We start from the raw sequence: 13,614 nt of genomic DNA on the forward strand, positions 1-13,614 counted from the left end.
TGGGCCTCTGGGCTCCAGCTGTTTCTCCGCTGGGGCTGGGAGTGCAGAAGAGAACCCGGAGCTCCTCACTGGCGGGGTGGCCATCCCGTCTGGATGTGACATCGAGCAGGTCATGCATCTCGGGGCCACGAGGCCTTGTGACCTAGGGTCAGAAGTGTCCACTCTTGGGTGGGCAAGTGGAAAATGCGAGGAACATGGGTCCCTTTGTGTGCTGAGTCACTGAAATAAATGACCTGGAGCTAACGCGTCCATCCTGCTCTGGAACCTAACTGCAGCGGGTCCTCAAGGGCCCTGTTGTTCTGTGCAGCGTTGCTTCACTGTAACACGGACGAGAGGCCCAGAGACCCGATCTTGTTTATACCAGTCAGCTTGGGGCAGGAGCAGGCCCGTGACACGTCGGCTCACTGTAGGTCCAGGAACGTACCGACAACGTCCTGCATTTTTCTAATTATTTAAGACATTGGGAACTCAGCTTTCTATTCCTTTTGGCCAAATTTCCCTATTTGACGCTGAAAGCTTGTCCTTAACTACAGCCAAGTCAGTTTCCTTTCTCTTTTCTGTTAGTCGTTCAACCACGGGCCTGTCAGTGAACAAGAGACAAACCCCGGCCTGCGGCTGGAGGGGCTGGCAGGGAGAAGTGGCCGCGCTGGGTGGCCTGGGGCGTCCACACCGAGGACACCGGGTCTAGCATGCTGACACTCATCAACATCTTTCCACACGTCCTCAGTCCTCACTTTATCTGCCGAAGCCGACTGTCTACACGGGAGACAGGCCTAGAAGCTACAGAATTTTATCTACGAAACCTCTCAAAGGTCGAGCTCCTTCCTATTTTGCCCTGTGTTATAGTCATTCTTCTATTACTACAGAGTCAAGGCTTCGGTCACTTACCACTAAGGCCCCTGAGAATGTCCCAAGAACCTATGGGTTTACCCACTTCACAGCCCCAGCTGGCGGGAGGGCCTCGCTCAGTGTCTTCTTCCCGCTGACGGTGGGGGTCTGTCCTCAGCGGCTCCCAGAGAGCAGTGGCCACAGCTCCACAGGCCCTGGTCTCAGTGCCAAGCAGTCCTGGTGGCGCCCCTTCAATACTGCACCAACCAGGAGCACCGGTGCCCTGCACCCACATCTGCGATCCTCCCAGGGCCCTCACCCTCCTGCTTGACTTTGTCTCACACATGGAAACGAAGGCTGTCAGCTGCAGGGACGATCCCGGCTTCAGGCGCAGCCCTGGTTCCACCCTGAGGCCCATTTACGGTGTGGCTGCCCTCTCCCCACGCGCACGTGGGTCGGGTACAAACACAAATAGAGTTCCAGCCTTAGACACCTGTGCTCCAGCAGAGGGGACACCGTGAGGACACGGTTGGTGGTAGAGGGCAACGGGAGGACTCCATGAGGACTGAGCCAGCTCCTGGTGTGGCCGGAAAGCCTGGATTCTACAGAATAGGTAGGAACTGGGTTGAAGGAAAGAATGTTCTTGAACAAACACACAGATGTGTTGCTTCAGTGACCTGAAGGGAGCTGAGGGCCGTGGACACTTGCGATTAAGCTCAGTGCGGCTAACGACGCTGAAGTGTCCAGGCCAGATCCCAGTTAAAGCAGAGCCCACAGCCCTGAGCAGCACTCGCCTTTTGTCAGTTTTGTTCCCACAGTAAATGAACCTGCTGTCGCCACAAGAACACGTGCAGAAGGCAGCACAGCTCAGCACCGGTTGTTACGCCCCAGGTGAGCGGCTGTGACCTAAGACCAGGCAGGGACGAGGGCCGCAGGGACCTGAGCCACAAGTACCTGCTCCTAAGAAAGGGAGTCAGACACACTGTCAGCAGAAATCACAAATTTATTAACTCTTAAATATATCAGTCAGTCATTTACCACATGGCAGAAGTATGTACAGTGTCCACGGAAACCTGCAGTGTTTCAAAACGACAAGGTAAGGTGATGGGCGGGAGTCCGGCTGTGGGGAGCCGGCCGCGGCCCCCTCGCAGCACGGGGTGGACACACCGCATGCTAAGTCAAAAGTGTAAAAAACCACTTTACAGCTATGTTTAAAATACACGTGTGCCACTTATAGCCGTTTCACAGAAAGGTGAAGGAAGGAAAGGAAGGGGGCCACTGCTTCACAGATCGCTGGCATCCACTGTGGGTGTCAGTTTAAATACACACATTGTTTAAACCACGCGAGAATCATCGGACAAGCTTCATCCATCTACCACACATCCACTAGCGACGACGCGAGGCAGGGCAGGGTGCTGAGGACAGGCCGCGTGTCTGCGTCCGCTGTGTCTGGATCCCCGGGGCCGCGCGGAAGGACATGCGCTGCGGGCGCTGGGGCCACATGGACACGCAGCAGCAGGGGAGCAGGACTCAGGACGCGGGCGGCGCCCTCCTTGCAGGACGACAGTGTTGCTCTGACAGAGAAGCTGGAAACGCAGCCACGAGGACAGCGCAGAACACGCGAGTGACACCTCGCAGCTGCCCCACTTCAGAGGGGGGCCGTGACCTGCCTGCCCTGGGGCTGCAGCAAAACCTTGTCAGGACGGCCTGGCCCCCACCCAGTCTCCACAGCGAGGCCCCGGGGCCCCAGCTCAAGCAGATGAAAACCCTTTAAGATCCCGACAATACTGTGGGCCCTGAAGGTGATCGGAGCTGTGGGCCAGCAGCCCCGAAGGCCGGGGTTTATTTACCTTCATTATGCAGTTTCTCCCCCCACACACTCCCAGACAGGAAGGAAAAGCAGAGAAGGGAAAGGGAAACAGTGAAGGAAACAGAGCAGACTGGAGAAACAGAAAATTCAGTCCAGCGAGTTCCCCAGAGCACTGCCAGCAAACCCTCAGCGGCCAGGCCCCGAAACCACGTAAAACTTCTGGCCCCAGCTCGATCAGAACGTGGTGGCTTCAGGGCCGCTCTGCCCTCACGCCGGCCTGCCCCCTGGTCCTCAGCAGCCACGCTTCCAGGGAAAACCACCATCTCAACCAGGGCCACACCAGGAAACCGAACGTGTTTTGCCCTTTTTGTTAAAGAAGCCAAAACAGATTAACAGCAAAGAGTTTTTAAAATATACATTTCTCTTACAAACTGTCCTTGAGAGAGGAGCAGTGGGGGTCTGCTAAATCTTGGCATGAACAGGAAAGAGGAGCAGGCTGTCCAGGGAGCACTGTGATCGTGTGGCCGCCCGACTGTGCGCATGAACGTCCCACGGCGAAGTGTGAACACGGACAGGAGGGCGATGACGGGACGTGGCGTCACACAGGCACACAGCACGACCCTCGTGCCAGCGCACTCGCAGGGCAGCCAGTTCCCGCCGGGTGCCTGGAGACACCGATGCAGACGTGGCACTGTGGACGCTTAGCTGCGGGAGGAAAGGAGCAGACGCTGATCAGACGCCACCCGCCGACCGCACGCCCGGGGTAAGCCCGCGTCACCCAGCTAAACGCTGTGCAGCAGCTCAGCCTGCGGCCACAAAGGCGGGTGCTCGGTGCTGAGCAGTCAACACAAGGCAGGAAGTCCGTGCGTCCGCACAGCGCTAAGCTGAAAACAGACACATTATTAACTCTAAACACACTCGAGCATCACGGGTACCAGCAAATAAACACATGGACGTTGTCACGTGGTAGAAACAGACCAGCAAGTTAAGTTCAGCTCTGTCATTATTCTGGGATCCTCGAGGCCAATTTAACAAGGACAGGGCCTCAGCCGCGGGCAGGTGCGGCTGCTCCCAGCGGCGGGCCCTCCCTCGGGCTCTGCCGGAACAGGGCCCGGCGGCACCACGCGTACTGAGCTCTTCTATCCAAGTTACGCGCCTCCAACAGCAGACGAGTTTTACACCGCAGGCAGGCAGGGAGGCTGAGGGACACGCCGGCCTCAGCCAGTGCGTGTCAGGAACTGCAACCTGTTGAAAACCAGCGGGACAGGAAGGGGTCCCAGGGCTGGGCCCGTGCGGGGTCGGGCACCTGAGAGCCGTCGGCACGGCTGAGCGGCTGACTCCTGCTGGCCTCCGAGGGGGCTGGCGCCCGAGGCAGCGCAGAGCCTTCAGAACGAGGGCTGCTGCCTCAGGCTCGAGCGCTCCTCCAAAACGCCACACGCCCGGGCGCCGGTTACAGTTTTCACAGAATATAATGCGGAGAAAACCTCTCTGTGGGGGAGAGAACAGCCATGCGGCTTCTAATCCCAGGCCACGAGCAGGTGCGACGGACAAGACCACAGGGGGATGGTTCCGTGCCTGAGGTGCTTCGCCACAAACAGGTGCTTCCCGGGGGGCTGCCTTTGCCATCTGGGGACAGGGTGGCCTAGTGAGTCGCCCTGCTTGGCCTCCTGGCAGCACAAGGAGCAATGGGCTCCACCCCGGGGCACTTGGAACTTGGCCCTGCAGGGGCGCCACCCCACGCACACTAGCGAGCCATTTGTCCTGCACCTCTTTGTGGTAAAGGACACACACGTTGGGGGTTTCGTGATTGTTATATTCCTTTTGCCTTTCCCTTGAGTGCACAGCTACTGCCTGTGGACTGAATTTCAGCCTCTTGTTTTCCTGTGGGCACACTTTTCACAGGCCAGCTCTCAGTCGGCCTGCCAGGGGAGCTCTGGAGAAGCCTGACCATCACCGTGGTTGCCGAGCCAAGAATTCTGGGCAACTCTGGAGTTGAATGGCCGCTGTGTGACCTCTACTCACTGTCCCACCCCATATATTTTTGTTTGTTGTTGTTGTTTTTTAAAATATATCTTTATTGATTTCAGAGAGAGGAAAGGAGGGAGAGAGAGAGAGAAAAATATCAATGATATGAGAGTCATTGATCGGCTGCCTCCTGCATGCCCCCAACTGGGGATGGAGCCTGCAACCCGGGCATGTGCCCTGACTGGGAATCGAACCCTGATCGCCTGGATCCTAGGTCGACGCTCAGCCACTGAGCCACGCCCGGCCGGGCCCACCCCATATATTAAGGGGTGAACCTGGCGAGAGAACTGAGTGAGACAGGCAGGGGCCACACCTGCATGGAGAGAATCACCCTCTCATGTCTCATCAACCACAGTCCCATGGTCTTCCACTGCAGTGGACCTCAGCCTGTGCCACACGCAGCAAGGGTCTTGGCCGCCTGCTCCGACGTTCCTGACCTGGCCAAGCATTAGGAGCTTCTCCGGCGTCTTTGGGGAACACACAGCCCCCTCCACACCTTCAGACGTGGCTTCCACTCCCAAGTGCGCCACGATCCCCACTGTCCAGCTTCTCCTTGGCTTTGGAGATAAGCTGCTTTTTGACTAGAACACAGGGTGCCCTGTGCTTTATCTGGCCAGGCCAAGCACCCCACTGTGCAAGAAATGTCTAAGGACTGACTGAAAAGCAACACACTGAGGCGGGGCATGGAGTAGCCTGACATTGGCTATTTTAGAGGCCGAGTTTTTAAAAACTCCCCTAAGGTCTGAGACTGAGCTAGTGGACAACCTGTGGACGGAGCTTCTAACCTCACACTGGCCATTTTAGAAACTCCCCCTTCCACTGCTGACTGTGGCAATGAAGTCACCCAGTTTGCCCTCTTACAGGAACCCCTGATGGACCTGAGCGAGCTCAGCCAAGAGGCTCCCGCCAGTTCCCACCTGGAACTGGGAGCTGCTCCAGGCAGGTCTCAGCTCTGGAGGAGCTGGCCTGGCCGATCTCTCCAGGGGACTACAGCCTGTTTACGTGACGTATCTATGCCCCCGTGAGTGACCACACGTGCCACATTATCGGAAGGGCTCAGTGCCGTGCTGTCGGCCAGGACACCTACTTGGTGGGCACTGTGGGTGACCCCGAGCGATGGAAGTGCACGTTCTGCCACTTCCCGTCCCGGCGGTGCCACACGCGCGTCTCCTCTGACTGCATGGTCTTGGGCATCCCGCCGCCGTCCATGTACTGGGTGAGCCGGATGTAGGCGATGCAGGCGGCGTCGTCACCCACCAGGTGCACGTGGGGGTTCAGGATGATGGTGTGGATTGGTTTATTGGTCTTGGATAAACCTGAAGAGAACAGGAAAAACAGAACTTAGTTCCTACGTAAAGAAAACCAAAACCTATCACTTCAGTTGGGATCAGTGAACAAAATGCCACTCACTCACTCACTCATTCAGCTGGCACCTGCATCACCCAGTGCTTGGCACTGCACAGCAGAGAGAAGGAGAGAAGTGGCGCCCTAGCCAGTCTGGCTCAGTGGTTAGAGCGTCGGCCATGGACTGAAGGGTCCTGGGTTTGATTCCGGTCAAGGGCATGTGCCTTGGTTGCAGGCTCCATCCTCGAGGGGGCATGTGCAGGAGGCAACCGATGGGTGTGGCTCTAACACATCTAGTTCTCTCCCCCTCCCTTCCATTCTGAAAAGCAATGGGGGAAACACCCTAGGGTGAGGATTGAAAAAGGGAAGGAGATTCAGGCATTGTCTGCCTCGGCTCCCGGTGCAGAGGCTGCCTGGAAAGGATGGGCCGAGGGGAAGTCTGCAGGGAAGTGGTTCCCGACAGGCAGGCCCATCTTCCTGGAGACGGGGCAGCTGGGGCAGCCCGCAGTCGTCTGCCCTGCCCTGGAGGTGCTGTCCTGGGACGAGGGACACATACGAGGAGCCGGGCGTGGGGTCTGCTGTCTCAGAAGGGAGGGAGGGGTCTGTAGGGGCTGGGGGGCTGCCCCTCCCTCCTGCGCTCTTTACTGAGTCCCCTCCTTGACAGTCCCCTCGCTCCTCCAGTGAGAGCCCCATCCCTGTGACCCTCAGCCTGGCGCCGCCAGCCTCCGGAGCTTGGACGGGAGCTGCCAGGCCCAGCTACCCCGGGACTGGGATGTGGAGATGGGGCAGCAGCCCCAGGGCGCCCGCTTAGGTCCCCAAACAGGCTGCCCGCTTGACCTCGGAGCAAACGCACTCTGCGTCCTCAGAGACTGGGGCGAGGGGCGTCAGGTCAGAGGCCGGCCTGCGCGGAGCCGACTCCCGGGAGCCTCGCTCCTCGCTGGAGGGCTGGGGCCGGGTGCGGGGGCGCCTCCTGGGGCCCGGGCCACGGCCTCCCGTTTGCTGGGAAACGCCCAGTGCGTGTGGAGAAGGCAGTTCCCGCCCAGCACCTGAAAACCCAGGCCCAGGCAGTGAGCCCGAGGCCCGGGAAGGCGTCCTGTTCCCAGCGAGTGGAGGGCACGCGGGGCTGGAGCTCTGCGGAGGGAGTCCCTCTCCTCTCTCTGAAATGGGGCCGTTTCCTGAGACCCTCACACCCGCCACCTGCACGTGGAAGCGCAGCTGCCGCCTCTGGGCCGGCCCTGCCCGTCGCAGCGGCTCCGGACGCCGGGCGAGTCCCCAGGGTCAGCCCGCGGGCTGCGGCTTATTTCATTTTCATAATGAACAATGTTTCAGGAAAACGTGACATAATGCATTTTGTGGGAACACATTTTGCAGCTTATATCTCACCTTGACTGGGAGTTATATGGGGTGTAGTCCAACATTACTTTTTATACAAAATCGGATATTTTTGAAAAAAGACCAACACTTTTAACCCTGTCAATTTTTTTCAATTTCAAATATTAAAAATTCTCATTGCCTAAAAATGCCAATGAATCTGCACATTTGGGAGAAATCAAAGGGAAGTTGGGAAAGGCATGTTATTGCATTCAGAATAAATGTACCATTTTCAAAGTAGAATCGATGGAAGTCCATTCCTTCCACTAAGTTGCCTAGTGCTTCAGGTTCAAAAGCAGTGAGGCCCGGGTCACAGATTTTTCTGTAGGAAAATAATGAAAATAGTCAATGAAAAAGTTCATGTACTTTGTTGTTTCACACATATCCACTCTGGTTTACCCAGTAGTCAGTGAAGGAAAATCTAAAAACACCAAACTATAAAGCTTCTGTCCAGGGCCTTGGCGGGCTGGTGAGGCGCAAACCCCACCCACGCAGTCAGGGTGGCCCCCACGGGTCCCAGCAGGTGGCAGGGGGAACACTCCAGGAGCCTCCTTTTAAAACTTTCTATTGTTTTATTGCGAAGGTGAGTTCCCCAGGCCTTCCCCAGTTTCTCTCTCAACTCAAATTCATTATTTTTAAATGCTATCCAAGTCCAACTTCCTCTTTAAACCTCTATAAGCAACTCCTGCTCTAAAATGAAATACTTCTGGAATAATTTCTGCATCTTCTACATTACAAAAAAAATCCATGTTATGAGTGATTTGAAAGCAGGCACCACATCCCACACTTCCTGGCAATGTGCACAAGCTAAATTATCTTGTTTCTAAAGTTTTTTTAACTTTTAAAGTGAAATTAATGAGCTGTTCAAATGCACTTATAAGTTTTATTTTTAATCCTAGAAAAAGGATTCAACAGAGAGATACATGATTTTAAATACATTTTCAGAGAAAGAAGGTTTGAGCTGGGCTTTTACGATTGTGTAGGAGTTTTCCTGGGGAGAGGGGGTGGCAGGCAGCCGAGGGCAGCAAGAATCGTGGCACAGGGCTGAATTGTGGAGTGTGTTTGGGGATGACTGTGGTTTGATATGAGCAGCAGTGGGTATGCACAAGGTCCCATGGAAACATAGGCAAGGACAGTTCCTTGAGCCGTAGGACATAAAATCTGGATTTGAAGTATTTGTGGAAGTTCACAGAGTAGATAGAAGAGTACAAATGGAAGGATTTTGGACTATTTAATATTCTGCTGGGTCAACATCTAAATTTCATATGATAATTCCCCATGTGGGAAGGAAAACTTTTTAACTATTCAACAGACATACAAGTTTCAAAAGGGAAACTCACTATGGTTCTTGAAAGTACTATTCATAGAATGCTGAACTGGGTTTAAGGACACTTTAAGTAGAACTTACGATTAAAATAGAGTCACAGTGGTGACTCTGTGGTAAGGAAAACCTCGGGGGGGGGTGTGGAGGGACTCTGAACTTGGCCTGACTTTCTGGGGGTCTGGGATTGCCAGCCTCTCCCTAAGGAGCATGCTGGGAAGACCAGTGTTCCTGCCGTGACAGGAGTTACTGAGCCCAGCGAGGACAACACTGGGGAATCGAGCTCTACTCCCCACCAGCATGGAGTCCCGAGGATCACTGGCCATGACCATCTTTTCAACCTGTTCATCTGTCCTTCCTCACGCAGGTGGTACGCACATGCACGTACATATCCCTCTCTGTAACAGCAGCATGTGGCCTGTGGGTGCCATGCTCTGGACAGGGGCTCAAGCTGGCAGCCCCCTCGAGGGAAAGCCTGTGGGGCTGGCCCTGGGTAACTGTGGAGTCAGGCCGGTCATAGGCAGGGATCAGTGAGCTGAGGTGATTCGAGGAACTGCATTATTAAAACACCTCCCTCTCACTGTCCGAGCAACAGGAAGTCCTGTCTTTGCCACTTTTGCCTGCCCACCACCACTGTTCCACAGGGGAATGCTACTGCAAAAGGAGACTTAAAAGAAAGTACTATTCTCATGTTTGCAGAATCATCTGGGCATGACAAAGTCACATTAGCAGGCGGATAAAGGGCAGGCTCTACACATGGGGCGACAGGATGGAGTCTGGGACCAGAGTGCTGTCCGAGCCCCGCTCCTCACAGTACCTCCTTCCGAGCACACTGAGGCCACCTTACAGAGCCAATAACACAAACATGCATGTGTCTGTATGCGCGCACACACATGCACACACGTAACGGGAGGAGCCGCCGGGGACTGACTTAGTCTCGCACGGCTCTGCTCTTCCACGTTTCACGCGTGGCTGTCTCCTTGTAGCTGATGATGAAAGTAATGCCTTCTCATTACATACAACTTGGAAAGAAGCAGAAAAGACCCAGTTTCTTCTCCCAAAGCAACATCTTATTTTCCTTTTTGAAAAGAACTTGGCAATTTCACTCCATCATTATGCCTTTCCTTAGGGAGCTGGAATCATCCTGGACACACTTTCAATCCTGCTTGGCCTCAGGTGAGCACAGCACAAGCTTCACAGCATCACGCTGGGTCCCCAGCATCCCAAACATACCACAGACCCTCACAGCGACTATGAGGCTGGACACAGAGGTGGTTTTCAATTTCTCAGGGTTGTGAATATTGCTTCATAAGCATCCTTCTGTGTAATCTTTGTCTTTTTTTTAGATTCAAAGCCCATGGCCATGTTTCACTTTCATAAGAATCACAGGGTGAAAGTAACGTGAACTTCATGCACCCGCCCTCACTCCAGCCTGACACGGCCACGTGGACTTATACACCCGCCCTCACTCCAGCCTGACATGGCCACGTGGACTTATACACTCGCCCTCACTCCAGCCTGACACGGCCACGAGGACTTCACGCACCCACCCTCACTCCAGCCTGACACGGCCACGTGGACTTCATGCACCCGCCCTCACTCCAGCCTGACACGGCCACGAGGACTTCATGCACCCGCCCTCACTCCAGCCTGACACGGGCACGTGGACTTATACACCCACCCTCACTCCAGCCTGACACGGCCACGTGGACTTATACACCCGCCCTCACTCCAGCCTGAAGCAGTCTCGGCGAATGGGATGCTTCTTTCAATCTCACCCACTCCCTAGAAGTGAACTTCTGACACGTGCTACTGTGTTTCCTGTGTTTTGCTGTCCCTCAGTTTCCTTACTCTCACAGCCTCGGCCTTTTAGCTCCTCGCTGTGACTGCTCCCTCTGCTTTAAACTCAGACATCTTCCAACCAGAGACCAGACTCCACCTCTCTTGCCTTTCAGTCCTTTATTCCTGAGGACCGGCTGGTGGCACAGGGAGGCTAAGACTGATTTTCATCTTCAGCGAATAGGAAACTCGTGAAGAGATGAAGACACGGTGGAGCTGAGCTGAGCTGAAGGGGAAGCAGCCTGACGTCACCTGCACCCCTTTCCAGCACCCCTCTTTCCAGTGGGCGTGGCCTGTGCTCCCTGTCTTGGTCTCTGCCTGTGGAGGGCGGGGCTCCCGCTCCGACACAGAAGCCGCCCTGTGGAAGCCCTGTCCTCTCACCAAAGTCCTGGACAGGCTCACCTTCCCCTGGCGGGTAAGCTCCTCCCACCTTGGACAAAGCTACCGACAGGTCAGGCCCGGGGTCAAGCACAGGTGAACTCAGTGTGCTGCGGCCCTCGCACAGGGCACGCTGCCTCCGGGGAAGGCAGCCGAGCCGCACTCACGTGTACGCCTCAAAGTCTCCGTTGTTGATGGCTTCGATCAGCTGCTCGGTGACTTTGATGATCTCCTGCTTCCGAGCTAAAGGAAAAGGGACAGAGCTGGTGAGAACAGGGAGGGGACAGAGCCGCATACAGCATTTCTAAGGACCTATTCCGCAACACCGCCATTTCCCCACACGAGCGCCGGCCCAGACGCTCCCTCGGGAGCCTGCTGCTGTCCCCCACCCGTGGCTGGCTCCTCCAGAGCCTGTGGGACCTTCTCAGCCTCTCCGGACCACAGGCTCAGGGCCCTCCCGTGACCCCAGGGCATGGCCGTGCTTGTTGGAGAACAGCGGCCAAAGGTCCAGGCTGTTCTTAATTTGTGCTTGTTACCTTCAGCACTGATCTTTACCTAAGACTCTGCACTTTTCCTCTGCAGCTCAACCACCTCCACAGAGGACGCCAACCCTGCAGCTGCCACTGTGTAGAAAAGTGGCCTTCAGGGAACTGTCCACACAGTTCAGTGCTGTGGCCACAGCAGCTGCTCAGATGGACGTCCCTGCAGCTGTCAGCGCTGACCCCACGCAGGACTGCCCTGTCCCCAGCCCACAACTGCATAGTTATTAACAGTTGACTTGGCTGGAATCCCACTACTGGGTAAATTCTTTCCTGATGACGCCTGCCCCACGTGCCTGTCCCATTTCTACAGGCTGACAGTGTGTCACTCACTTGCTATGACAACATGCTAGATCCCATGACTTTAATACATCACATGATCACTGTTCAAAGTGGTCAAACTCTGCTCACCATTGCTCCTCTGGCTCTGACCGTATTCTGGAGGCCGCCACATGCCCTGACGTTCAGACCCGGGAGGCCGAAACTGAGCTCAAGCACCTTCCCCACAAGCCTGCTCCAGGAACAGCCAGCTACACCCTCCCCGCAGCCCAGAGGCCAGGTTCGTCTTCCACCACGGGCGTGGCTCCATCTCCCGATGCCTCGCTGGGCTCCCAGTCCCAGGGCTCTTCCTGCTCTTCAACGCCAGGCAGGCGCCTTCCTCTCACCCCCCTCTCCTGAGGAGAGTCCTGCAGGCTCTGCTCCCACGTTACCACCCTGCCCTCGCCGTAGTCCTCTGGTCATGGAGACAAGCCCTGAGCTGCTTCACGTCAGACTCCTGACCGTGGACTGAAACTGCGGCAAACTCCAGGCGCTATTTCGTGATTGTCCAGATAGAGGACTGACCACCAGGCATCGGCGCATCCTGTTTACGCAGGAATTTTCCAGACTGTCGCCCACAACCCACCCAGAATCGGCAAGCACTCCTTACCTCTGGAGTCTACACGTCCCAGAACCTTCTCGGCTCCACTTCCTCCCACCACCCCTCACCTACGGACGTGAACTCTTTCATCACAGCTCACATCTCTCCTCCCCGAACCTGCTGAATGAGGGCAGGGCGCCCAGCAGCCCAGGGCTGGACCAGCCTTCGCCTCGGCCCTGCTGCTGGTGGTTCAGGCTGGTGCCCCAGGACAGTCCTCCTCTGCCAGCACATGGCTATGAACCTTTCGTTCAGGATGCCTTTGGTCTCAAAGGTTCTTGTTTAACAATAGGACGTTCACGTATCTGACCGGGACTGGACCACTTTCTACCTTCAGCACCCAGGGCTGAGTGAATGTTTGTTAACATGTGCACACAGGAACAAATAAAAACCGGGAGACACCCCACGTAAACCGTACATTTGAGAACACCAGATAAATGCCAAACGCATCGTGATGCGATCAGGTCGGTGGTCTGGGTGTGACTGCCCCTGAAACACACCCCCGGCCTCGCACACCTCAGATCAGTAGAATGACCACCCCATGCGAGGTCACAGGCTCTCGGGTGCTGGAGGAGGTCGACCAAGATAAGTCAGGGGTATTGAGTCGAGTCGGTTTAAAGCTAGTTCAGGACAGCTGAGTGCAGAGCAAGCCTCGGGGCCCGAGTTGAGCCTTCGGTTCAGACTCCGGATCTGTCGGTTTGCTGGGGGATCTACCTGCTAGCACACCTCACGCAGGAGGGTGTCACACTGACCTCTTCATGGGCCCTGCCTGAAGACCTGCTTACTCAGTGAGGAGAGTGACAGTGGGACGGGTGGCTCGGCCTTTGGGTGTGCACGCCTTAGCAATTCTGCTACTTCTGTTTGTCATCATGGGAGTTTAACTTGCTTCTACGTCTGAGTTGCCAGGTGCTGGGCTGCGAGACTTAAAGGACGGACACGGGCTTCTCATCACACAAGCGCAGAGCTGGGCCAGGACGGAGCTCTACTTGGCCCAGGGCTGCCTGCTGCTCAGTCAGTGCTCTGCATCCTGCCCAACCATGTACCTAACTCAATATTTTGAAATCGTAAACTTAAATGAAGCACCTAAAATGCCTTTGAACTTACCAAGCGGGGTGACTGACAACTTAATTACTGTAATTAAGGACTGTCGGTAGTTTTACACCATGGTCCCAGGCATGGGTGTCAGTGGGTTTACGGTCTTTCCACGCTGCTCTTAGCCAAATCAACTCGTGGGTGGTCATCA

The 13,614-nt window shown here is 55.6% G+C and overlaps 1 protein-coding gene across 4 annotated transcripts in view; it reads right to left on the minus strand.

Annotated features, from left to right (window-relative positions):
* Nucleotides 1-1,813: 1,813 nt before the first annotated feature.
* The window catches only part of CAMK2D (calcium/calmodulin dependent protein kinase II delta), a 156,456-nt gene continuing 144,655 nt past the window's right edge, over nucleotides 1,814-13,614 (minus strand). Inside the window, exons 17-20 of one of the 4 annotated variants that reach the window (XM_087816211.1) lie at nucleotides 11,084-11,159; nucleotides 7,606-7,700; nucleotides 5,751-5,979; nucleotides 1,814-3,343 (exon numbers count right to left, since the gene is read on the minus strand). In XM_087816211.1, the coding sequence (XP_087672337.1) occupies nucleotides 3,340-3,343; nucleotides 5,751-5,979; nucleotides 7,606-7,700; nucleotides 11,084-11,159 (404 nt within the window). In that variant the 3' untranslated portion in view covers nucleotides 1,814-3,339. Of the gene's footprint in view, nucleotides 3,344-5,560; nucleotides 5,980-7,605; nucleotides 7,701-11,083; nucleotides 11,160-13,614 lie in introns of those variants that run through there. The other 3 variants (XM_087816210.1, XM_087816212.1, XM_087816213.1) reach the window with 3 other exon arrangements.

The sequence above is a fragment of the Miniopterus natalensis genome, chromosome 4 (genome assembly GCF_054644295.1).
Source record: "Miniopterus natalensis isolate mMinNat1 chromosome 4, mMinNat1.hap1, whole genome shotgun sequence".
NCBI lineage: Eukaryota > Metazoa > Chordata > Mammalia > Chiroptera > Miniopteridae > Miniopterus > Miniopterus natalensis.